Raw genomic sequence first — 26,649 nt, forward strand, 5'->3', positions numbered from 1 at the left:
TATATATAGGATAAATATGAAATAATTTAAAGAGGGAAGGTATTGGGATTAAAAGGGGTTTGGTGAAGGCTTATTGTAGAAGGTGGGATTTTAATTGGGACATGAAGTCAGGGAAGTCAGTAGGCAGAATGGAGGAGAGAAAGCGTTCTGGACATGAGAAAATGGCCAGAGTCAGGAAATGGAGTGTCTTGGATCAATCAGGAGGTCAATGTAACTGGTGCAAAGGGTAGAATTTGGGAGGGGGAGAAGGTAAAGTGTAAGGAAGCTAGGAAAGCAAGAAAAGGCTAGGTCATGAAGGCCCTTGAATGCCAAACAGAGAATTTTATATTTGCCTCTGGAGGCAATAGGAAGCCACTAGAGTTTGCTGAGTGGGGAGCGATATGATTAGATCAGTGTTTTAAGAGAATCACTTGAGTGACTGAATGGAGAATGGATTGGAGTGGGGAGGGACTTGAAGAATACTATTGAAATAATCATGACCTAGCTAAGCTCTTCTTAACTAATGGGCAAACCTTTTTTAGTCTCACCCCAGAAGCCTACAGAAAAGGAAGAAGGTACAAGGAGGTTGGAAAGCTGATTGTTGGATATAATAAGAAGTCATTTCACCTGATTCTAACAATTGGTGGTTTTTCTCATGCCCATGATATCACATCAGCCAAGGAAAACTCAAATATTCTTTCCTGAGCTCTGAAAATTTCCCTAAAACAGTCACTTCAATCCTTTCTTGAGAATACTTTTCCTAATTCCAATGGACTTGGGATGGAAAATGCCATCTTCATTAAGATAGCGAACTATAGTGACTGAATATGGATCTAAGAAGAGTATTTTCACCTTTTTTTTTTTGTTCTTGTTTATTTGCTTATTTTTTCTTTCTCATGGTTTTTTCCCTTTTGATATTATTTTTCTCACACAAAATGACAAAGGTGGAAATATGTATAAAAGAATTGCACATATTTAATCTATATTAGATTACTTACTATCTTGGAGATGGGGGAAGCAAGGAAGGGAAGGAGAAAAATTTAGAACACAAAATCTTACAAAAAATGAATATGGAAAATTATTTTTACATGTATTTGGAAAAATAAAATACTATTGAAAAAACTAAATTTAATTAAAAAATAAAAATAGTATCTGCCCTACAACCTTATACCCTGTCTTCTACAGTTGCCCTATTTCTCTTCCCAAAAAAACAAACTACTCTAATTACCTTGGTAAATTTCTGTTGGAGAAATTTCTGTGTTCTAAGCTATCCAGCAGATTATTTCAAATTATCAAAAGCTCCTATATTTTTTGGTTTGTCCTATCTAGGAATGAAATACTGCTGAGGGGCGGGCCCACAGGAGCCTAAGGTACTATACCTCTCCCTGCTCAATCTCATTCAGGTCTGGGAAGCCTAGGGAAAGGTGTAAATACTGGTCTAAGGGCATATCTGTCAACATTTATTTGTTCATTCATTCAACAAGCATTTATTAAATACTATGTGTCAAGCACTGTACTGGGTGATGGAAATACAAAGATGAAAACAAAACGATTAGTGCCCTCAGTTCTGTTAGGGAGGAACCACAAGTGAAAGTAAATACAAAATAAATACAAGATAAATACAAAGTTTTCAGGGAAGGAGACACTAGTAACTGGGAGGATCAGGTTAGGTCATTGTAGGAATAAACCATTTTTACAGTAGCTTAAGCAAGAGGTGATGAAGTCCTGAGCTAGGAAGAGAAGGGAATATGTCTTAGAGATGTAATGGAGAGAGAGTCAAATAGCCAAGATGTGGGGAGTGATGAAGATGGAAGTCTAAGATGATCTCTGGATTGTGAACCTGAATGACTGGAGAGATAGGGGTTGTTGGTTGTTCTCAAAAAGGACTTGACCTCAGGGAGGGGATACCAGGACATGCAAGTGAGTTGGATTTAAGGCTGGGCAAGGTCACCTGCCTCACTCTCCCCCTCAGAGTCCCTGGGTCCAGTGGCCAGATATAGGAGATGACCCTGGATGAAATGGAGAACTCAGACTTTTTAAGCTAAGAACTCCAAGTCTAGTGTTTTATATGTTGTCCCCTAGTTACCTAATGGTTAGGCCATGGATAATGATTCCACAAAAGGGAAGGAGGATTGATCACATAGGAGAAGAACCAAAAGAGAATTTTGCTAAGAAAGAGGACTTGGACTGACCCTAGGCTAGGCCCATGCATTATGAGTTGAATTATTAATATTAATAAGAATGGTGAAATTGGAGTGAGAGACTCCAAGTCCAAGTACCAGCTCTACTATGCAATGACTGTGTGATCCTGGGCAAGCCCCTTCATTTCTCTGGGCCTCAGTTTCCCTGTCTGTAAAAGAATGGAATAAATTAGTTTCTGAGGTGCTTTTTAGCTCTGATGCCATGATCCATTTGATAGCCAGGTGTTATAGACATGATAGAAAATTATCAAGCCATGAGAGTTGATGAGATCACCAGGAGAACAAAAAAGATTCAGGTTAGAACTTGGGGGGATGCCCACAGTTAACTTCAATAATAGCTAGCATAGCAATAGAATGAATAAATGAATGAAGCATTTTTAAAGGAGTCAAAAGGCATTTATTAAGTGTTTTCTATGTGCCAGACACTGTGCTAAATATTGAGTGCCCTGAAGTCAGGAGGACCTGAGTTCAAATCTGGTCTCAGACACTTAGCACTTCCTAGCTGTGTGACCCTGGGCAAGTCACTTAATCCTAATTGCCTTAGCAAGAAAAAAATAAACTAAAAAATTCTGAGGGGCAAAACCATTCAAGGAACTCATATTCTAATGGAGATGCCATAGGTACAATTAAATATATTTAAGATACATTTTGACTCCCACTCAAGATTAAATTGAAAAAATGAAATTATTACAGCCTTCATAGAGCTTTATTTTTTTTTTTACTAAAGCTTTTTATTTTTAAAATATATGCATGGATAATTTTTCAACATTGACCCTTGAAAATCTTCCAAATTTCCCCCTTCTTTCCCCCTTCCTTTAGATGGATATATATCCATATATGTTAAACGTTAAAATATATATTAAATCCAATATATGTATACATGTTTATGCAAATCTTTTGCTGCAGAAGAAAAATCAGATCAAAAAGGGAAAAAAATGAGAAAGAAAACAAAATGTAAATGAAGAAAAACAAAAAGAGTAAAAATACTGTTGTGATCCACTCTCAGTTCCCATAGTTCTCTCTTTCTGGGGGTAGATGGCTCTCTTCATCATAAGATCATTGGAACTGGCCTCAATCATCTCATTGTTGAAGAGAGCCACGTCCATCAGAATTGATCATTATATAGTATTGTTGTTGAAGTATATATGATCTCCTGGCTCTGCTCATTTCACTCAGCATCAGTTCGTGTAAGTCTCTCCAGGCCTCTCTGTATTCATCCTGTTGGTCATTTCTTACCGAACAATAATATTCCATAACATTCATATACATAATTTATTCAGCCATTCTCTAATTGATGAGCATCCACTCAGTTTCCAATTTCTGGCCACTACAAAGAGGGCTGTCACAAACATTTCTGCACATGTGGGTCCCTTTCCCTCCTTTAAGATCTCTCTGGGATATAAGCCCTGTAGAAACACTGCTGGATCAAAAGGTATGCACAATTTGATAACTTTGGTGGCATAGTTCCCAATTGCTCTCCAGAATGGCTGAAATGGAGCTTTATTCTAGTGGGAGAGACGATACATATTAGACATCATGGGCAAGGGGGAGAGATATTTTGTTTTGAGAAGTCTCAGGGATATGAATGAAGAAGATGATTGATATGTCCTTCTCAGTAATAATGGTGGTATTGGTTTGATTATGGTTCCAAAAGAAAGAAGTAAAAAAGGGTAGAGTAGATAATATGATAATAGTTAGCATTAAGCTAGCACTTTAATGTTGACCAAGTGCTTTCTTTTGGTCTTATAACAAGCCTGCTAGGGAGATGCAACTATCATTATTCCTATTTTGCAGATGAGAAAACTAAGTCTGAAAGAAATTAAGTGATTTTCTTGGGATCTAAGACAGTCTTTGAACTCAAATCTTCCTGACTCCACGTAAGCACTCTATACACTGTACCACCTCGATGCCCAGATACAAAAAGATGTCCAGGGTAGAATGCAATGCAATTTTGAGACTAGCTACATACTGTGGGCCATGTGAGTTTGTCATCCTGAACTCACAAACGTGGAGAGCCCCGGATAGATGTCCCAAAGGGAGAGGTGGGCTTTCCCTTAATATAAAACCAGCCCCATCTGGGCCCAAGGAATGTGGTGGACTGGTGGCCTTACACAGAGCTAAAAGGAGAAGGGAGGACAGGGTTAAACTGTAGGAGGATTTACCACCTGGCTCAGAGAGTTGGATACCATACAGACCACATTCAAATTCTGTCCTGGGGCCAGGTGGAAGAGAGGGAAAGAGGAAAGGAAGAAACACTATTTCTGGCTTCCCAGGGCTCTTTCTTCCAAATGCTTAGTCCTTTACTATCCAAGAGAAGCCTCCCAGTTTACCTCTGAGGAAAGCTGAGTGGAGGTGGGCTTAGAACCGTCTGGAAGAGGCAGGATTGGATGTAAAAATGTGTAAAGTTGTTAGATAAGGCTGCTCTGACGTGGGAGTCTTGAAATAGAGTACGAAGAAGCCAGACTGGTGATTCTTGTAAGTCACCCCATTTCTTCTTTTATCTCTTCCACATCCTTCCAAAAGGAAATTGAATTCACCATTTCATTGCATGACCAGATTTGGAATGATGCCTTAAGGCATCTTTCTATAAATGACGCATCTGGTTTCACAGAATAAAAGCCCAGTTTTTACAGGCATCTATAAAATGCTAATCAGGCATATATTTTTAAATGATAACCAGACTAACAAAAAAAGTCCCTCTGATTCTATCACTGATATATGCAACCTTGCTTTAGGGAAACAAGGACCAACCACCAAAAAAGAAAAAAATAAGACCCCTAAAAACAAAGCAACAAGCAAAGTATAATAGAAATTAATTAGATGAAATGGTATTCAGAGCATTTTTACTTGTGTGGTGAAAAGAAACAAATACAGTGGCAGTGATTGTTTCATTCTCACCACTGGAGAATATGGGAGGGGGAACAGGGTGATATTCCATATAAATGAATTTTCCATATAACTGAGACATAACCTTTCAGATGGCAAGGAAGTAGCATTTAAGTTGGTGAGACCTCAAACTGTGGTAGAAAGAATGCTGGATTTAGGATGAGAAGAAATGGGGATCTGGACCCCATTCTATTAGTGTGACCTTGGACATGTCACCTTTATGCCTTGGGGTCCTCATCTGTAAAATATAACTGGGTGCTTTCTGAAGTCACTTCTGCTCTAAGTCCATGATCCTATGACTAGATTTATCCCTAAGGTTCTTTGTTATTTGGTCATTTTCAGTCATGTCCAGCTCTTTGTGACCTCATTTGGAGTTTTCTTGGTAGAAATACTGGAATAATTTGCCATTTCCTTCTCCGGCTCATTTTATAAATGAGAAAACTGGAGCAAACAGAACTAAGTGACTTGCCTAGGGTCACACACCTAGGAAGTGTCCAAGGCAGGGTTTGAACTCAGGTGTTTCTGACTAGACATTATACCCTCTCCACTGTCACCAAGCCATTCTTGGATCCCTTACAGCTTTATAAGTATGACCCTCAAATTAAAGAATTTGAGTCTGTTGGGTCTAACCGGTTCAATGAAAGAAGCTGGATTGGGAAGGACAGTTATTAAAGGGAGAATAATGTCAGCTTAGAGGACAAGGGAAAAGTAAAAAATCTGCGGTTCTGTCCTGGTCTCAACCATCTACAAAGCTGGTCCTATACCCCTTCCACTTCTGGGGTCTTGCCTCTCCCACCCACCAGAGATCCTGGAGATCATATACCCAAACCTGAAGGCACAATAGAAATGTGACAGTGTTTTTAAAAGACTGGGGAAGGGGGGATTTTAAGAACCTAAATCAGTGTAAATTAGAAAATCAGTTACTATATGCCAGCTGGACCTTTAAATAAGCTCCTGGAAGTATGGGAAGTCAGCCAGCATTTATTAAGCACCTGCTACATGCTTGGCACTTTGCTACATCCTTCGGATGCAAAAAAAAAAAAAAAAAAAAAAAATGGAGATAGAATCCCAGTTTAGGGCCTAATGTCTTTGTGTCTCAGTCTAGGCCAAACCAGCTGCTTTGACACTCCTATCAACTGAATTTACAGTGACAATGTCTCCCTCCTCTCTCCAAGGAAGGGAGGATTTCTGGATCCTTTAAGATTTTTTTGAACTGCAGCCCTGGTTTCTCATTAACTCTCCTCATGCAGGAGAAACATTCCTGTCTCTAGGAGAACTCTTAAAGAATCATAACTATGACTCTCAACTTGTGTTAATACATTGAGGCCCTCAGGGGCTGTGGAACTGGGTCGTGCTTCTTGCCCCAAACTAAAAAGCTCCAGGCTGCTATGCATTGGAAATGTCTGTATTCTGGCTTTGTATATTTTTTCTGTCTCCTCCTTTGCTCTTGGGCTGTCAAGTGTTAGTTTCTTGTTATCAGTGAGCCTGCCGAAAGCAGCCCTCCTTTCTTAATCCTTTTAATTTACCAGGATCATAGATTTAGAGCTGGAAGGGAGCTTGGAGACTAACTAATCCACCTCTCATTTTTTACAACTAATAAACTGAGTCTTAGAGATATTAAATGACCAAAGTCCCATTGATAATAGCATGGCAGGGATTTGAAACCCAGGGTTCAGGTTAGTCAGCAAACATTTATTAAGCACCTACTATGTGATAGGTACGGTGCTAAATCGCAGGGTTACAAAAAGAGGCAAAAATACAGTATCTGCCCTCAAGGAACCTACATCCTACTGGGGGAGAACCATGTAAGTAGAGGCCTTCAATCTCAGAAGGGAACATGAGAGGAAAAAGATGTCAAGCACTGAATTGGATTAAATGAGAGAGGGCTGCATATTCACCAGCCTCATTCTATTTTTCTGGAATCATCTAGTCCAGTGGCCAGATATGGATCAGGACTGGAGATGGCCCTGGAGGCAGTGGGAGACCTTGACCTTTTTAAGCTAAGGTCTTTAACTGGTCTCAATCTGTCTGAGACAATACCTCTGGGTGATTAATGCTAAGTAAGAAATGAGGCAAATAATGGCCTTTTTTTACCAGCTAATAAATGAAATAAAATCAATCTGGGAGGGGAAGCCCTCCCAGTATCTAGTTAAATAGGAGGTAATCTCAGAGGTCTCTAGCAGAAGGTAGGCTTTGAGCTGAATCTTGAAGGAATCCAGGGGGAAGAGGGGAGGAAGGAGAGCTTTCCAGGTATGAGGGACAGCCTGTGAAAAGGCAGAGTTGGGTGGGAAGTGGGTTCTGGCGCTCTCTGCCATGTGCCATGCTGCTGCTTCTAGTTGTTACCCAGGAAACTCAGATAGCAAAGCTTATTAGACCTGTGTCTCAAAGATCTTCATGATCTTCAACCCACCATCACCATCATGAAGAATATTATGTGTCAGTCTTGCGTTTTGTTCTCTGAAAGGTCCTGTCCTCGGCTCATAATATAAGGTATGCTTCCTATCCTTCAGAGGATTATAGTTTGGTAGGAAAGAGAATGAATTTTTTAATATAGAGTATGATTTTCTGATTTTTCTCATGCAGCACTATAATTGTATAAATATGCATACATATATTGGATTTAACATATTTTTAGCATGTTTAACATATATTGGATTACCTTCCATATAGGGGAGGGGATGGGGAGAAGGAAGGGGGGAACTTTGGAACACAAGGTTTTGCAAGCGTCAATGTTGAAAAATTATCCACGCATATGTTTTAAAAAATAAAAAGCTTTAATAAAAATAAATAATTTTTTAAAGAGTATGACACATACTTGATGAAGAGCACCTGGGTGGTACAGAGTTAGAGCACCACGCTTGGAGTCAGGAAGCCTCAAAGATGCTTCTAAGATCTAAGATCAGATGCTATGTGATCCTGGATAAGTCACTTCACTTGTTTGCCTCAGTTTCCTGCTCTATAAAAGGAATTGGAGAAGGAAATGGCCAACCACTCCACTATCTTTGTAAAGAAAACTCCAAAAAGGACTCACAAAGAGTCTGACATGACAATTACAACCAAACAACAAACACACTTAATAACCATCATCAAAGAATTTAAAAGAAATATTTCAAATGAGGGCAAAATTTCATCCCAGACCCTTAAACTTTAACATGGTGGACAGAGCCAAATCACTTAGCAAACAACCAACAAGCAAAGAAAATGTTTTAGTTTGTTCAGTGTTTCCTTTCAACTCTGTTTACCTTCTAGCTTCTTAAAAAATATAGTTGTCACCAACGTGTTTACAATTCTGATGATTTCGTACTACATCAACTTATATGGGCTTTTCTATAATTTCTTTCATATTTTGTGCTTTTATATTTACATTACATGTATTCTATTACAGTAACTATTAATTATAATTTTCACAAGGCAGCTAGGAGGCTCAATGGATAGAACCTTGGGCCTGGAGTCAGAATCCAGTCCCGTCCTTAAATACTTATTAGCTATGTGACCTTATTTGCCTTAATCTACTGGAAAAGGGAATGGTAAAATACTTCAGTACCTTTGTCAAGAAAATCCTGTGTATAATATGGTCCATGGGATCACAAAACGCTGAACATAAATGAACAATAACAATAATAATAATTTGTTCAGACATTCCCTAGTTATGGGACATAATTGTTTTCCATTTTTTTGCTAGGATAAATAGAATCTCCCTAGCAATTTATGCACAGATTGTTTCTTTATGATGATCACAATGGGATGCCTGGGTCAAGAAGGATAAAGATATTTGTGACTTACTATGTATTCTCTAAAATGTTTGCTGACAGAGTGCCTATTTACCCCCAAACCTCACCGCCATCATATCCTTTTGAGCGAAGGCATTTTTGACAGATACAAGTCATAAAAAATTGATCACCTAAAACACATTTGAGTGTGACAAGGCATAAAAATTTGATTGCCTGAATTTGCATGTGGGCCAGAACAGTACAAAACAGCAAAAGTATGAATAAAAACCATGATTATTGTTACACAAAGAAAATGAAAAAAAAATCTGTGTTTTCTCATACCTCTCTTGCCAAATCTTAGGAAAAATTGCCACATTATTAGGGATAATTTTGAGGGTCAAGATTCCTATGATTTGAAGAAACAGAGTTTGTGTAGGGGCTGTGACCTGGTGTCATGGAAAAATGGTGAACTTAAAGTGCTATTCCTGGCACGGCATTTACTTAATTGTGTGACTATGGATAAACCCCCTAATCCCACTGGGTCTAAAATGGGAGTGATAATACTAGTACAACTTCACTGTCAGCTTGTTTTGAAGAAAGCACTTTATAGAACGCTCTATTAATGTGCACTGTTAAGTTCAGCTTAATAAGCACTTATTAATCACCTTCTCTGTGTGAGGCACTTTGCCAGGAACTAGGGATAAGATGACCAAAAAAACCCAAAACCAGTCCTTACCATCCAGGTTAGTTTTCTAAGGGGGTGACAGCCTATTCTCAGATAAGTAAAAAGACTTGTGATTTCATTGGGTAAAGAGTTCCTGATTAAGGAAACTCCCTCTGAATCATCATAGATGCCTTCTCCACAGTTTATATTCTTGCCATTATCTAGAGTAGAGAGGTCTTACCTTGCCAAGATGTATCAGTGGCAGAACTTGAACCCAAGACCACTCTCTATCCAATATACGAGGCTTCCTTTGTTTTTTTCTCTGTTTCTTCAATCCTTTCCTTTTTTTTTTTTTTTTTTTTTTTTAAAGGCAAATGGGGCTAAGTAGTATGCCCAGGGCCACACTAGTGGCTAGTGTTGGAGGCTGAATTTGAACTCGTCTCCAGAGCCAGTACTCTATCTACTGTGCCATCTACCTGCCCTTTGGCTGCCCTTCTAAACACAGAGGGAATATAAAACAATTTCTGGAAAAGGAGAGAGTGTCGACAATGGAGGAATTAGGAAAAGGCCCTCTATAGGGATTGCTGAGACCGGAAGGAATACAGGAATTCTTGCAGCAGATGGACCTGACAAGGAAGTTTCTGCTGGTCCAGGAGGAGAACAGGGAGATAGGAGATGGAAAAATTTATTCAGGGATAGAGTGTAAGCTACATGAGAATAATGTCCTTGTTACATCTGTATTTGCATGGGGATCTTCAGGAGGACCTTTTCAGGGCTGCTCATTCACCTTTGGTGGTCACCTGCACTCTGCTCTCACCTAGGGCTACAGCATGGACTGCAACCACAGCCCAGTAAAACTCCCTTTTTTTGTTGGCTGAGATTGACTAACAGGCTTCAAACCCATTGAGGATTAAGGGGATGTCTACCTCAGACACATGAAGACTTCTCCCAGTGGAATGGATAGATAAGAACAATTTTGTTCCCGATGGTCATGAGGGTACCTGAAGTAGGTGCTTGGGGACTTTAAAAGTTTGATCAGGTCATCTCTGCATCCCAAGTCAGCCTGACTTTTGTTCTGCCCCTGGGCTTCCATGACTCAGGAAGAGAGACTTTGTGCAATTCTACCTTAATCTGATTCATGTGAAAGTCAAGACATCAGCTTATGGTGTCATTGATCCTCCTTTAAAACAAAGGAGGATCAATCATTTAGCACTTAGTCTTGGGCATTTGTTGGTTTTTGTCCAGATCTAAGAATTCGTTAATATAAGGAACTCCACACATCCAGCCCAATTCATCAATAACCTATGATAATCAATAACCTTAAAGGGGTGCCTGGGGTCACTAGGAAGAAAGCAAAATGACTTACCCAAGATACATTGCCCTATGTGCCAGAGAGGGCCCTTGAACCCTAGTTCTTCCTCATTCTAAGACCAACCCGCTGTTCACTTAGCTTAATATGATACAATTTGATAAATATTTATTAAGCATCTTCCGTGTGCTAAGCACTGTACTAGGCACTAGAAATACAAATAAGGAAAAAAAAAAAAGAGCTTACAATCTAACAAGGGAAGAAAATATATAAAAGGAAGCTGCAAGGGGGCAGATGGAGAATGCCAGAGGGGAGGTAATTGTACTTTATCAAGGTGATGATGCTTGAAAACAAGCAGAGCAACTGGTGACAAATGAAGAGATGGATGCCACATTAAGCCCTATGTAAAGGGAGGTCGGAAGGGGAGTTTTTTGCTCTGCCCTCCGACTCACTAGTCATAGAAGTAGAAGCAACCCAGGGTACTGCTGGGGACTGGATCGCAAACCTGAAGCCACCTCCATTCTGATGTGATGAATTTTTCCTAGCAGAGTATGATGGAGATGCTGCTGGAGTGGAAATCAAGCAGAGCAGCTGGTGGCAAATGAAGAGAATTATTAACACATAATAAGGATTTAATAGATGTTTATCGAATTGATTCCTTTCCACTAGAGCCCTGAGCATAATGGAGAAATGTTTTCTCTTCAGCATCCTTCTACATATCTTTTTGTGCCCCAGGTTATCAGAATAATGGAAAGGTGACCCAGATTTACACTCTGACATTGCTATTGTGTGATGTGGGTGAAATTTTATCTGTAAAATCACAAAAGTTCCATCAAACTCTAAATGCTAAAGGTCTCTGTTTTACCCACAAACACTCATGTCTTCATGTGGCACTCTGGCTGTCCAAAGTCTTGCCATGCTAGGGCCTATATGTGAAGCTATATTACTTCCAATTTGCATTTTCTGTTTGGGGGCTCTCAAGTAGGAGAAAGATAATTAGATTTTTTAAAATTAAAATAATTTTCATTATGAAAAATGACCAATAGGAAAAATAAATTTTTTTAAATTAAAAAAAAAAGAGGGAAAAAAAAAAAAGAAGTCTTCCTTCCATAGGCTATAAGCTGCTGAGTTGTGAGTTGGGGGGGGGGGGGGGGTTGAGCTTCATCCTCAAAGAGGACCATGACATTGAAAAAGTGATGCCCTAACTTGTGAGGGAGGGCTGTGTAAGGTCACCAGCCTCAATCTGTCCTCCGGAGCCATCTGAGTCCAGTGGTAAGACATAGATCAAGATTAGGGAGGCACTGAAGTGAAAGGCACTCTGATGCCTTTCCATGGTTTGGTGATGAACTGGATTTTTCCAGCAGCCCTGTAACACTGGAAAGTATAGCCCAAGGATGGACTCTGTCAGTTGCCTGAGACCTTGCTAAGCTTAGAAAAGCTTAGTGCCAGAAGGTTGACAATGATGTGATAGATTTTGCTACAGCGATTCAGGAAGATCATCTCCAAAGTGTGGAAAGTCTGCCTACTTTGATGAAATCACAGACTTTCAGAAGTATTGAAATAGGGGAATTTTCTGAGTTAGAACCCTTCCATGAGTAAAATATCGACAACTCCTTTACTGGGGGGCACCTGCAAACCATTTTTTCTTACTTCCATTCCATACCAGAGTCCTCGAATGGTGTAGTAAGGCTGGAGAAACTGACCTTGGATCCCATTTCTGTCATTTATTGAGTGTCCACTTCCTTTTTCTGGTCCTCAATATGGAATATTAGTTGTCAAATATGGAAGTTGAACCAGATGACCTCTAAGTCTCTTCCAGCTTTAGATCTATAATCCCAGGTCAGCAACATGACACCCCCACTTCTAAAGGGATAAAAATGATCAACTAGCTTGTACCTTTACTTTATTTTATTTTACTTTCTCTAAAAGTCTGTTCCTTCTTCCTTCATCCCATACTTTTGTGACCTTCCAAGAAGACTTCTCCTTAGACCAGAATTAGCATTTCTCTCTGGTCCACATGCTGAGATGCTGAAGGGTGGGTTCTGAGAAGCTATTGCACTTTATTCATCTTAAAAGGGTATTATCCATACCATTTATCCCCACCCCTAGCCCCCAAGGAAATCACCAGTATAGTTTAAATTTAACCAGTATAGTTGGCCCTGAACTGAATTCATATGGTGTATTAAGTGTAATAAATGAATTATTCATGCTTTTCTGACCATTCATTATATATGGAGATCAGAGATAAGATAGGTTTGGGTTGTCTTTGTTTGCCCTGATTGGACAATATGACTCCTCAGCAGCAACCAGAAATTGAGGCTCCTAGGCGGCTGGCCAGAGGCTGTGGTTTTAAAATGACAAATGTAGCCAAGTTCAGGCTCTTCACCAAGCCACAGCTGTGGACATTGGGCTTTCCGGGAAAAACCAGAAAAAAAAATAGCAAAGATGGGCGTCTAACTAAAAAAATAGCAAAGAAGACCATAGTTGGAAATACCCAGGCAGCAATGCAGTGATCGGGCTCAGATAAATTTACAGTCAACAAAAATTTAAGTTACTCATATTGACTTAAAATTTGAGGGAAAAACACAGGAAAAAAAGTAGCAAAGATGGCCAGCGTCTAACTTAAGAAGACCGTAGTTGGAAATACCCAGGAAGCATTGCAATGATCAGGCCCAGATGAACTTACAATCAACAAAAATAAATTATTCATATTGATTTAAAATTTGAGGGATACAGAATGCTGTCTTCCATCAGTCATAGAGGTAAAAAACAATGTTTGTCCTTAAAACATCTTATCTTCTTTCTATGAAATAGTTCTGATATCTTTTGAATTTTACTTCTCTTAGATTTCTACCTGTATCCCTCTCTTTGACCTTTCCAAGACAGCCATACCAATTACAAAGATTTAAAAAAAAAGAAAAAGGAAAATTGAAAAAAAGATTAAAATTCAGCTAAACTAATAAATACATTGATAAAAACCTGACATTAAATACAATGTTCCACACCAACAGACCCTTAACACCTCTTCAAAAGAGTGAGTAGAAAAATGTGTCTTCCCATACCTGTTCTTTGGGGCTGAGCCCATTCTCTATAATTTTGCAATGTTCATTTTTTATTATTTTGTAATTTTTTCCATTTACATTGATATAATCATTACATTTAGTAGGGGTTTGTTTTTTTGGCTCTGTCAACTTTACTTTGACTCAGGCATGTAAGTCTTTCCATGCTGTTCTTTATCTTATCATGTACCACAATTTATTTAGCCATTCCCCAGTCAATTACCATGTATTTTTCTTCCGGCTATTGGCTATCACAAAAAATGTTGCTGTAAATATTTTCATGTACATGGAATCTTTTTTTTTTTTTTTAATTGACCTTAAGACGTGTTCCTAACAATAGAATCTTTGGGTCACTTAGCTATTTTACCTGTATAATTTCAAATTGCTTTCCAGAATATTTTTGCTAATTCATAATTAAATCAACACTATACTAGTGTGCCTATCTTTCCACAATCCCTCCAACATTGAGTATTCTTATATTTTGTCATCTTTGCCAATTTGCTGAATGTAGGGTAAAACTTCTTAGAATTGTTTTGATTTGCATTTCTGTTATTATTAAGGATTTGTAACATTCTTTCATATGGTTATTAATAGTTTACAATTCTTTTTACAATCATTTGCCCTGTCCTTTGATCACTTACTTATTGGGGAATGGCTTTTAGTGTGATACATTTCTGTTGTCCTTATCAGAGATATTTGATACAAAGATTTTCTCTAGTTTACCACTTCCCTCTTTATGTCAATTGCATTAGTTTTGTTTGTGCAAAAATTTGTCAATTTCATGTGATCAAAATGATCTGTTCTAACTTTTGAAATTGCCTCAATCCCTTGTTTGGTTAAAATGTTTCCTCCTGATTAAAGCTTACTTTCTAATTTGGGGGAGTGGGGAGAAGGGCACTACAACAGTAGAATTACATCCCAGGTATTTCCTGACTCCAGATTCACACATTCTGTTACATTATGCTGCCTTGTCTATCTATTTGTGTAAAACAAAATATTCAAAATAAGTATGACACATGTTCTCAGGGAGTTTCCAGTCTAGTTATGAAAACTAAACTAATATGCATAAGGACAACAAAAATATATCACGCTAAATCAGAAAGAACCACCCAATGGAGAGAATTGATAAAAGCTTCCTAGTATGGACAGTAGTTGTGATAGGAATTCAGAAGGAGAATTGCCTTGGGTAGTTAGGGAAGGCTTCCTGAAAGAGCAAAAGTTTGGCCCAAGTCACAACTATGTTTCAGCTCAATCCAATTCAAACAGCTTTTATGAAAGCACCTGTCACTTAAGGCATTGTGCTGGGTCCTGGTGATGGATACAGACAAAAACAAGAACAAAACCCAAATCCTAGTCTCTGCTCTCAGAGAGCTTTCGTCCTACTTGGAGGGGAGACTGTGTAACATGTACACAGATCATTATAAGTCAGGAGAGATTTAAGGCTTGATGGGGGGCCATGAAGACACTAGAATGACTTTCATGAAAGGAGTATTTGTAGGGGCAGCTAGGTGGCAGAGTGGATAAAGCACCAGCCCTGAAGTCAGGAGGACCTGAGTTCAAATCTGGCCTCAGACACTTAACACTTCCTAGCTGTGTGACCCTGGGCAAGTCACTTAACCCCAATTGCCTCAGCAAAAGAAGAAAAAAGGGAGTATTGTAGATAAGGCTGAAAAGTGACCCAGGGATCATATTTGTAGACCATGAGAATCAGCATAAAGAATGTGGATTTTATGCAGGAGTGGTTTCTTAATTGTGTGAGGTGTAATAACTTTGGGGAAGTGTTTGGGAAGTACCTATTGTATCTAGACCAAATGTGCCAATTGTTTTTTTAAAGACAATATAGTTTTGTGAGCAGAGAAGTGAATGAGAATAGTGATGTTTATGATCCTGCTTTAACTTGGACTTTTTGGGAAGGAAAAGAGGAAAGAGGTTGTCTGCTTGATATCCTAGCAATGTTACATGTGGCTGTTCAACCTTGCATTAGCCCACTAATTAATTTGATTCTGACTTCCCTTTGGCTGGCTCCTCCATGCATCCAGCATGACCCTTCCTTGTCATAAAGGTAGCAGAGAAAACTCCCCAGGATCAGCCATTCTGATTCTCTCAGGAGTTTTCCCCTCTCCCCTCCCCTGTCAGGAATTAGCAGGAACATTTCCCTTCCATTTGAAATACCCATATAGTCAAGTTCTCCATACATGTGCATGTGCATGTAGCAACTGGCAAGCATCTCGGCCCTGGGAGCCTCCGCCGCGCTGGCGCCTCTGAGCCCAAACCCATCAGGATGCAAACGGGCACTTGGGGCGCAGGATCGGGGTGACTGGTGGGGTGTGGTCCGGAGCTTCTGACAACTCCTTGGGGCCCAAAGGGCTGGTGACTGAAGGCAGGGAGAGTCTCTGTAACTGAGCCTTCACCTTGCCAGGGCGGGGAAGGGCTGGGAGGACATGGTCACATTCAGGAATTAATTTGCTGAAATAGGTAGAAACAGAGTGCTGAGGGAAAATCCTTGATAAAAGCAGTGAGAGTCCAGGGATATTATCTGGTCAGGAGAAAGGACTGTTGGTCCAGAAGCCTATAGATTAAGCTGTATATCTTCTAAGTCTCCTGGAAGGGGGAAGATGAAGAAGTAGTGGTCTAAACCCCTGGAAGTTCTTATGAACCAGCCTTGTCAGAGGGAGACGGGCCCATTCTGTCTGCAGGAATTCCCGGAAAAAGCTGAGTCAAAGCAGATTGCCTCACAGCCTCTGAGACAAATTATTGTTTAAATACTATTTTATTTTATTATTAAATGATATTTTATTTTATTACTATAACATTTTATTATTTATTATGCCCCTTTTCCTTTTGGGGGCATGGAGTGAATGGGCAGGGAGGTGGTAGGGGAGAAAAAATATTTTTATTCATTGCAAAAATTTAACATTTTTTTTTAAACTTAGCAACACAAACCAGTAACACGTCTTAAAAGCAAAAATACAAGTCTGTAAATCCCCTTTTTTTTTGTATTTGTGGCAGTAAGAGACATATTCTTGGCTCAGTCTAAGCAACATGTCCCAGAAGTTTTTGTGAAGTTTTAAATGTAAGATACACTAAGTATTTTAGAACTTCCTGTACATATGTGCACATACACACATAGCTCATATTTGTATGAATGTTTAGGATAGGATATAGACACACACATAGACACACATACAAATGGCACATATATGAGATGCATGTATGTTATATATTTCTATATATTATATACATAATCTATATCTATAATATATCTATACATTATATCTATATATAACATACTTCATATACATATTTCATAATATAAACATCTCTCATTTTATGTATATATATAATGACATGTCTGCACATACACATTTCCCTTGGAACTCAAGCCAGGCACCCCTCTGCGGAGCACAAAGATCTGAGACTTTTTGTATCCCTCATTTGAGCACCTCGCTTGGGTTGAAGTAGAATGTTGCACAAAGCTGAGATAGAGCAATCTGGCTTGACTTTGTTGCCCTTTCCCTCCTTCTCCTTCTCTACTTCCTTCCTGCAAAAAAAAGATACCAAGGAGATCAGCAGCTGTCTTAGGAAAATATTTCTCTATATTTTGAAAATCTAATTGGGAAGAGGCTCCAGGATCAAGGAAAAATAAACAAATTTTAAAACTTTCAAAAGGGAAACATATTATTTGTTTTTTAAGTAAAAGATACAGAGAGGTTTTTAGCAGGTATTGGGGTCAGAGGGAATCTAGAGAGGCTGGAAGCTTCCGGTCTGATTTCTAGGGAGAGGAAGTGAGCTGGGAGAGCTTTAGGAGAGAGAGAAATTAGAATTCACTCCTTGCATTTTGTGCAGCATCAAGACAGCTCTTACCATAGGACTTACAAGAAAGGGCCTGAGCTGGACCATTCGGGTTCCTTCAAGTTGGTATAGTTAGGATGTAGTAGGTCACAGCTGTTTACTAGACTGGAAATAGCCCCAGCAGCTGGTATTTTCCCTGGAAATCAGGTGTATTCTTTCCTGTGTCTTGCTGGGAGCCAGAATTAGTTAAACAAACACAAAAAGTATGGGCAGCAATAGGTGGGAGGAGGGGAGTGCTGTCAACAGGAAGCCTGGTGGATGGAGAAAGATGTGGCCAGGAAGGGAGAGACACAGATAAGCTGAGGAAACGGTTCTACATTATCTCAGCTTCACGGAGATGTCTTCCTCCCCACGGCTGTGGCGGATTCTCACTTAGACATAAGGGACCAACTCTAAAACAAACAAACAGGAAATGCTCTAAGCAGTTCTGCATCCCCATTTGACAGACTGTTAAATTGAGCAAGAATAATGTTAGATTATGGTCCCCAAGCACTTTCCTCATAACCATGTGGAGTGAATTGTGTAAGTCCTATCATGCCCATTTTTGAGATGAAGAAACTGAGAGTTAGGAAGAATAAAGAACTTGTCAGTCACATGGCTGGTACACTTTAGAGCTGGTACCCAAGGCCAGGGCCTGCCTCTGTAGCTTTACTGGCTGGATTTTTTTTTTTTTTATCAGTCTTACCATCAGTCAAGGGAGGCCATGATTTAAAACCCTTCCTGTTTACTTCAGGAGACTCTTATGTTTAAGTGTGAAATACCACGGAAGCAGTGGTAGGAAAACAAAATGTCAGGGCCCGATGCAGAAAACCTCAGGGCCTTTGTCTCCAGACCCAGTGCTCCTCCTGTCTGAGCAGTGCTGAGTGGCTAAGGTGCAGGATCTGAACCCGTGGTCACAGAACCATGAATTCAGAGCTGGAAGCAGGCAATGTTCACTTAGTGTCTGCCATGTACCAGCAGGGACACAAGGAAAAAATGAAAAACTCTGAGCTGTCACAGAACATAACTTCCTGTAGGGAAGGCAAGCCACACATACGTAAAAGTATTCATACAAGCTAAATTGGGGGGGAAAGTATCTTGAGTTCAGTCCCCTCTTTTAAAGGCGGCTGGATGGCTCAGTAGTCTGAGACTCACACAGACCTGAGCACTTTCGGTGGGCACTGTGGCTATGGGCTTGCCATGTCACCTTGGTTTTCTCATCTGAAAAATGGAGATAAGAATAGCACTGAACTCCCACAGTTGTTGGGAGCATGAAATGATATATTTGTAAAGTGCTTTAAGTCACTATAAAAGTGCTAGCTATTATTATATATGAACAAACTGAAGTTCTCAAAGGTTTGCTGACTTTCCTAGAATCAGCCAGCCAGTAAATATCTCACGAGGGATTTGAATCCAGGCTTTCCTGGTTCTGAGTCCAGTACCCCTAAATACCAGGGCAGTATTCCTCCAAACACCGAGGCTGGCCATTTTTCAGCTATTAGGCTTCTTCTTAGCCTTAAACATTTGTTATTGCTGTTGTGCAGTCATAACCAACTCCACATACCCCTATGGACTTGATCCATGGGGTTTTCTTGGCAAAAATACCCAGTGTTCTGCTATTTCCTTCTCTAATGTGTCCACATTTTACAGATGAGGAATTGAGGCAAATGGGGGTAAGTGACTTGGCCAAGGTCCCACAGCTAATAAGTGTCTGAGGCTAGATTTGGACTCCAGGTCCTGGTGCTCTCTATCCATTGTACCACCTAGCTGCCCCTAGCCTTAAACATAGCAAGCACTAACTAGGTGCTTGTTTAATATAGCCTCCATATCTAGTTTTGCCTCCATTTTATTCTACAGCTTCCTTCCCAAGAAAGAGAAATGGCCTGATATCTATTTTAGAGGTTGAATGAGGACTTCAGACCCCCCATTTTTGGGGGGACTGTACACCCCCCATTTTGAACTGCCCACTCTCTTGTTATCCAGTAAAGCCCCGGGCTTGTGATATATATTTATGCTCTCTCTTTGGACTGTTTTGAGTTCACAGAAGATGATTAAGGATACAAAAACAAGCTAGAATTTTTTTCTGTTTCGGTAGCTTAAAAAAGAATACAGAACCTGCCCCAAATCCTTCACTAAAAACACAAGCCAGAGCCTTAATTACCGTCTTCTTTTCTTTCTTTTGTTCTGCAGCCAGAGAACATTATGCTTCTGGATAAGAATATTCCCATTCCGCACATCAAGTTGATCGACTTTGGCCTGGCTCATGAAATTGAAGATGGAGTGGAATTTAAGAACATTTTTGGGACCCCAGAATTTGTAGGTAAGTTTAGCTTCTGCGTCCTGGCAGAGGATAGTTGGGCAGGAAAAAAGGTAAGGGAGGCTTTGGAGGTGAGGGCTTCTCAAAAGCATCCTTTCCCTCCTCCATTGTGTACCTTCAGGCTGGGGATGCTGTGCTTGGGCTTGGGGAAGAAATAAAGGCCTTCGGGACTTCTGCTAGGAAAAACTCAACTCTGTTGCTTTAGGAAAGAAGAGCACCGAAGTAGGGTGAGGTTTCCTCACTTTCCCACTGAATTTGTAGGTCCCTAGCTAACCCTCCTTAGCTTCTGGGAAGAGAAGTTTCTCTTTTTTCCTCCTTGCCCCCAGCCCTTATTATCACTGGAGCTTATTTTCCAGATTTAAAGTAGCCTCACCCTCCTGAATTCCAATAAACTCAGCCTTCTGGAATAGCTTTTGATCATCTAAAAGAAAAACAAAACAAAACAAAACAATCATCTACCAGATGCCAGATCCACCCACTCACCTACTTACCTCCCATGTCTTTATTCCCATTCCTTTATGTAGGCAAAGGGAGAAGTGAACTGGTGGGAGGCTCCAGGGCCCTCTTTTCTTGGGCGCTTGCCTTATCCCTCTCCCCTGGAGAATAAGCCATCTGCATCCAAAGCCACCTCCAGTATCCCCCTCTGCCCCGGATACAGGGCAGAAATGTTGAAGTGACAATGTGCTTTTGAATAGATTTTTCTCATATGTGAGACTCACAGTGGCTATATGGGCAGGCAGCACGTGTTATTATTTTTGTTTTTAGCGATGGGGAGTCTGGGGTGGGGGACTACAGTGTCCAGTTCACATAACCAGTAAGTCACCGTCTGTAGAACTTTCTTGGCAAAGATACTGAAGTGGTTTGCCATTTGCTTTCTTCAGTGTAATATGGCAAACAGAAGTAAAGTGACTTGCCCAGGATCTCACAGCTAGTAATTGTCTGAGGTTGGATTTGAACTCCTGACTTCAGGGTCCATTGCTCCACCATCTGCTGCTTCCCACTTGTAAGATGCTTACATTCTAAAAGGGGAAGACAATGAGTATCTATATACATCTATAGAGAATAAATGCAAAGTAGTTAAATTCTAGGTAGTTTAGTTTGAGAGGGGGGCACTAGCAATCAAAGGCACCAAGGAAGGCTTCCCATGAAGGATGATGGAAGAAAAAGAGACTGATCCTGTGAGCCAGAGGTAAGGAGGAGACATTGGAAGCAAAGCGTGGGAGCAGCCCGTGCAAAGAGAGATGGTGAGTCACTTGGGAGGAACAGAGAGGAGGCAGATTTGTCTGGATCACAGACCAAGAGAGGAGGGTTCTCTCTCTCTCTCTCTCTCTCTCTCTCTCTCTCTCTCTCTCTCTCTCTCGTCTTTCTCTCTCTTTCTCTCTCTCTCTTTTTCAGTCTCGCTCTCGCTCTCTCTCTTTTTTCTTTTTTCCCCTGCCTCCCCTTGAATTTATCTAGGTCAAGAGGGCTGCTTGACACATGCTTGTTGCATTGGTTGAATTGTATAGGAGCCAGACCTTGTCCTTGAGGAGTTTGTAATCTAATTGGAAAGACAAGGCATGATTATGGGAGCAATTAAATAACTATAAAAGGATTAAGTAGTATTTACTAGACCAGAGACACTTAGAGAGAAAATGATTGATTTAAGGGGGGAAAAAAGGCAAAGGTACTAGACTTGTATACGCATGCAGAGAGAGCTTCCTACAGCCAAGGATCCAAAGCAGGGCATGTGCTCAACAATTACTAGCTTTGAGATTCTGGGCAAGTCACTTTACCTCTGTGTATTCAGTTTCACTTCAGTGAAAGCAGTTACATAATTAATATGTTAGCTGGTTTTTCAGAACTGCTTTTTTTCTTTTTTTTTTAATTCTTAGAGAGGGATGGTTCTTTAGATAGAGGCACATGTGGAAATAAAGGTAATGTAAAAACAAAAGATATCGATGGAAATTTTAAAAAATGAATATGGAATGGTAGAGATCATTTTCAAATGAATTTGAAGTTCTACCTTTATGGAAAAGATAACATTTGAACTATACCTCTAAATACAAAGAAAGATTTTAACAGTCAGAGGTAGGAGTAAGTTCTAAGCTGAGATCATGAGCCAAGAATTTTTAACCTTTCTTGTGTTGTGATCCCCTTAGAAAGTTAATTCAGTGGAACCTATGACCCCCTTCTTAGAATTCTTGTTTCTATTGTTGCTTGATCATGTCCAACTCTCTGTGACCTCATTTGGGGGTTTCTTGGCAAAGATACTGAGTGGTTTGCCATTTCCTTCTCCAGCCCATTTTATAAATGAAGAAACTGAAGCAAAGAAAGTTAAGGAGCTTGTCCAGGTCACATAGCTAATGTCTATGGTCAGCTTTGAACTCAGGGCTTCCTTACTAAGGCCTGACATTCATTCACTGTACCACCTAGGTGCCACCTATTTCTTAGAATACTGTTCTCAAATCCATAAAATAAAATTCATAACATTATAAAGGAAAACCTGTGATACTGAAATACAAATGTCTTTTTTTTTTTGCCATCCAAGTTCAGTCTAATAACACTCATTTTAGAGATGAGATCCAGAGAAACTTATATAATTGTCCAAAATTGCACAGCTGGTTAGATCAGGAATTAAATCTAGTCAGTCCTTTGGTGGCAGATCAACATTCTAGCCCATGTGGAGATAGCTAAAAGAAGAAATGTATTTGATGCAGGGCAGCTTTCATGTGGGAATTTATTCTTAACCCCTGGCACCCCAGGGGGAAGGAAGGCCCTTTGATCCAGAGGTGTGAGTAGAAGTGATGATGCACCCCAGGATTCTTTGCAAAAAGGAAGTCTTCCCTCTGGCAGAGTGACCTTCCCTTCCCCTCTCTCTCCCCATCCTCTTTCCTCTCCCCTCCTATCCTCCTCCACCACAGGATCCATTTTCTGATAAGCCAGTGAGCTAACACATATTCTGAGTAACAATTCAGTCTTGTGCCAGGATCTATGGAGAATACATATTTCGGATTAATAGAAGGAAACACTTCCAACAATTAGAGCTGACCAGAAATGAAACAGGATGCCCTAGGGAGTTCATGTTGTCCATTGCTGTAGGTATTTAAGCAGAGGTTGATGACCACTTTGGCAGATATATTATAGGCCAGATTCAGGATTAGGATAAGGATTGAATTAGATGAGTTATTACATCTCTTCCAACTTGATCATCTGAGAGCCTACAAATGGGGTCTTAATTGCAATCTGTCAAGGATTAGTAACTAGGTTGTAATAATAATAATAATAGCATATTTATGTGGCATTTTAAGGTTTGCAAAGCCCTATATAATTTGATGCTCACAATCCTGTTAAGTGCTGATGAGAAAACTGAGTTTCCTGTTAACCTAACCAGCCACCTATTTCTCTTGTCTTCCTTTTGAGAGAGTCTTAAATGAGTCTCATCCCTATTGCTTATGGCAGTCTTTCCCATTAGAGAAGGTAGCCATTACTTAGTGGGAGCTAGGTCTTCTCATTCTCAGACTAATCACCCCCAGATGCTTCATATAGCAAAGCCCCAAGGCCTTTCACCACCTTGACTGCCCTCCCCCATACAGTCTCTGTTTTAACAATGTCCTTGAGTGGTAGTGGTACTATATGAATTGGGTCTTAACAATTGGAAAGGAATTACAAGGAATTTCAAGTACCCTGTCTTTACTAAACTCCTCCAAGCCCTGAGATTTCCCCTTAGTATGGTGTAAAGAAGGCAGGCTTTGGGAGCAAAGGAGCAGAGTTCAAATTATGGCCTTAGTAACTACCTATATGATCCTGAGCATGTATCTTAACCTCTACATAATCTACACTTATAAAATGAGAAATTTAGATTAGGTGACTTTGAGAAGGATTTAGAGAAAGAAAACCCTGAGTTCAAATTTGGTCTCATACATTTACTAATTATGTAACTCAAGGCAAATCATTGAGCCTGTTTCATTCTCAGTTTCCTCATTTGTAAAATGGGGATAAACCACCTACTTCACAAGGATTTGGGGGAAGATCAAATGAGATCACATATATAAAGTGCTTTTAAGGTATTATATTAATGTAATTATTATTATTTAATTTTGTGGTTTTATATCCTGAAATAGGAAGGTCTTTGACAACTGGTCTGATTATCCTCCAAAGGAGTGGGGAGGAGACCATTTAGGCTCTGATATACACCTCAGTGTCACATCCTACTTTACTGATTCTTTAACACTGGCTTTTTTCAGCTCCAGAAATTGTGAACTATGAACCCCTTGGTCTAGAGGCTGATATGTGGTAAGTGTTCCAGAGATCGCTTTTAGTTCAGGGTTGGCTCAGTCTTCTTCACTCTGGAGAGTTCTCCCAAGGTGTATGATCCCCTCGACCTTTTGGGGGGTGGTTTTCTATGTCAGCAATCCAGTTCCTTAATCTAAGACCTTAAGCCTGGTCTTAGGGCCCTGTTCCCTTCCTCATCACTCTGTCTATACCACGGGCAGCTCTGAGTAGTGAGTGTGACCATCAAATCCTATTTAGAATGAGATAATATTGCTGCTTTGGTCAAAATTAAGAGAAGAAGGAAACATTCAATGTGTCTCTTTGGACTTCAGATAAAAGACCTAGAATAGGGTGCAGAGCCCACAGGCCTGTACCCAGCTCAGAATAATTTATCCACCATCCCCCAAAGGGGGCTAACTTTCTTTAAGATGCCTGGGAAATGCAGAGACCAGGGAGCCATAAAGGGGATGTCCAGCTGTGGCAGAGTCCCTCACAAGTCTGAGATTCCAATGAGGAAGACACTGATTCACGTTCCTTTTTGTCTTTCAGGAGCATAGGAGTCATCACCTACATCCTGTAAGTATCTCAGCAGGGCACTCAGTCCTAGCTCAGGTCAACAGGTGGGATGGGGAGGTGGGGAGGATCTGGGTTTAGGTCCCACCTTTGATGCTTTCTTTCACTGGGATCTTAAACTGGTCATTTAATCTCCATGGGCCCTAGTAAAATTAGTGGATTGGACCAGACAGCCTCTGAAGCCCCTTCCAGCCCTAGACCCCATAGCTCCTTTAAGATCAACAAAACTTGCTCCTTTAGACCTTGGTTACCCAGGATACAGGGAAGGCAAGTCACTTCCCCTTGTCTGCCTCAGTTTCCTTATGTGTACAAAGAACTGGAGAAGAAAAATGGCAAACCAATCTGGTGGCTCTGCTGAGGAAACCCCAAATGGCACCACAAAGAATCAGACACAACTGAAAATAACTGAACAAGAACAACAATTCCTAGGGGGTGGGGATGAAGTGTAATAGAGAATTATAAATAGAGAATTGGGTGAAATAGGAATAATAAAGACCCAGGTTCGAATGAACGCCTGCTCCCCATGCCCGGCTCTGAAAAGGGATACATTGAGTTCAGCTATCCTTCAGTACATCTCACATAGCAAGATTGTAGGTCTCATTGCTCCCAAGATTGATTACTTACTGTTATTAATGGCAATTAATATTCTGCAGCCTGTCTCTGCAGTTCCTACAGTGCCCCTGAGAGTCTACCAATCAGCCTCTCCCTAAGTCTTTAGCTCTTTCTTTAGTTACTGTCAGAATCTAAAAGCGTCGTATTTTATTTTAAAACCATGAAAGAGGGCCTTAGCACTGCAGGCTGCAGAACCATCATGTGTTAAGGAAATTGGATTGTTCTGGTCTTTATCTTGGGGTTCATTCTCCTCGTTCCCTCCCCCGCCCCTTTCTTCATCTCTCCTCCTTCCTACCCCCAATGTTGTCTTTCTTCTCCCTGCCTCCTTGTATCTTCTGTTCTCTCTCCTCCTACCTTTCTGCACTATATTTTTCTCTCTTCCTTCCTCTCTTGGAGTTATAATGTACTAGGCACTAGATAGATTTTTTTAAAAAAAATTTATTAAAGATATTCCAGTTGCAGCAGTAATTGTGTGTGCCTGCATATACACGTGCACACACATGCACCTGACTGCCGCATTTAGCCATCAGCTTCTCGTGCACCCCGTTTTCTATATTGGGATTATCATACTTGACTCCCCAAGGCAGACAGCTCTCTTGTAGCTATTTGGTTAAGAGTGATGGTAGATGGGTCCAAATGACTTAAGTGAGTACCAAATCACTCAATCACCAAGGATTTATTAAATGCTTACTGTGTCGAATGCCAGGTACTGTGCTAGGAGCCCGAGATACAACAACAAAGATGAAACAGCTGCTCCTGTGCCTTCAAGGAGTTTGCAGTTTATTGGGAGAGACAGCACGTACACTCAGTTAGAGTCACTGAGTCATTGATCCATAGAAAGTCCTTGGGTTCCTATTTAAAGTAACACTGTGCTAATGGGTCTCCCACTCTGTCCCCAGCTAGGATCACATGTGATAAATGCATGTCTTTTTCCTTTCTATCTCACTTTTTCTCCATTTATGTAACGTACTGCACCCAGGCATTTCAGAGGGATTCCTAGGAAGCATCCGATGGAAATGAACCATATCATCTTTTTACAGATAACTCCCAAATTCAATCAATCAGCAAATGTTTAGCAATTATCTTTGTGCCAGAGATCTCCAGGTGGGATGGCCAAGTGGTAGCTCCTAACCTTCCCTGCTCAGAGCCAGCTGGGAGCCACTGAAAGAGCCCCAGAGTCTCCCCAAGTCTGCCACTGAGAGGGGCAGCTTGGTGCAGAAGAGAAAGCGTGCTTGTGTATACATGGTCCCCAAAGTC

At 40.4% G+C, this 26,649-nt stretch overlaps 1 protein-coding gene across 2 annotated transcripts in view; it reads left to right on the forward strand.

Annotated features, from left to right (window-relative positions):
* DAPK2 (death associated protein kinase 2) overlaps positions 1-26,649 on the forward strand; it is a 172,610-nt gene that overhangs the window by 113,994 nt on the left and 31,967 nt on the right. For both annotated transcript variants that reach the window (XM_031955412.1, XM_031955411.1), the window contains exons 5-7: positions 19,830-19,959; positions 24,180-24,228; positions 24,757-24,783. In XM_031955412.1, the coding sequence (XP_031811272.1) occupies positions 19,830-19,959; positions 24,180-24,228; positions 24,757-24,783 (206 nt within the window). The remainder of the gene's footprint in view (positions 1-19,829; positions 19,960-24,179; positions 24,229-24,756; positions 24,784-26,649) is intronic.

The sequence above is a fragment of the Sarcophilus harrisii genome, chromosome 2 (assembly GCF_902635505.1).
Source record: "Sarcophilus harrisii chromosome 2, mSarHar1.11, whole genome shotgun sequence".
Lineage (NCBI taxonomy): Eukaryota > Metazoa > Chordata > Mammalia > Dasyuromorphia > Dasyuridae > Sarcophilus > Sarcophilus harrisii.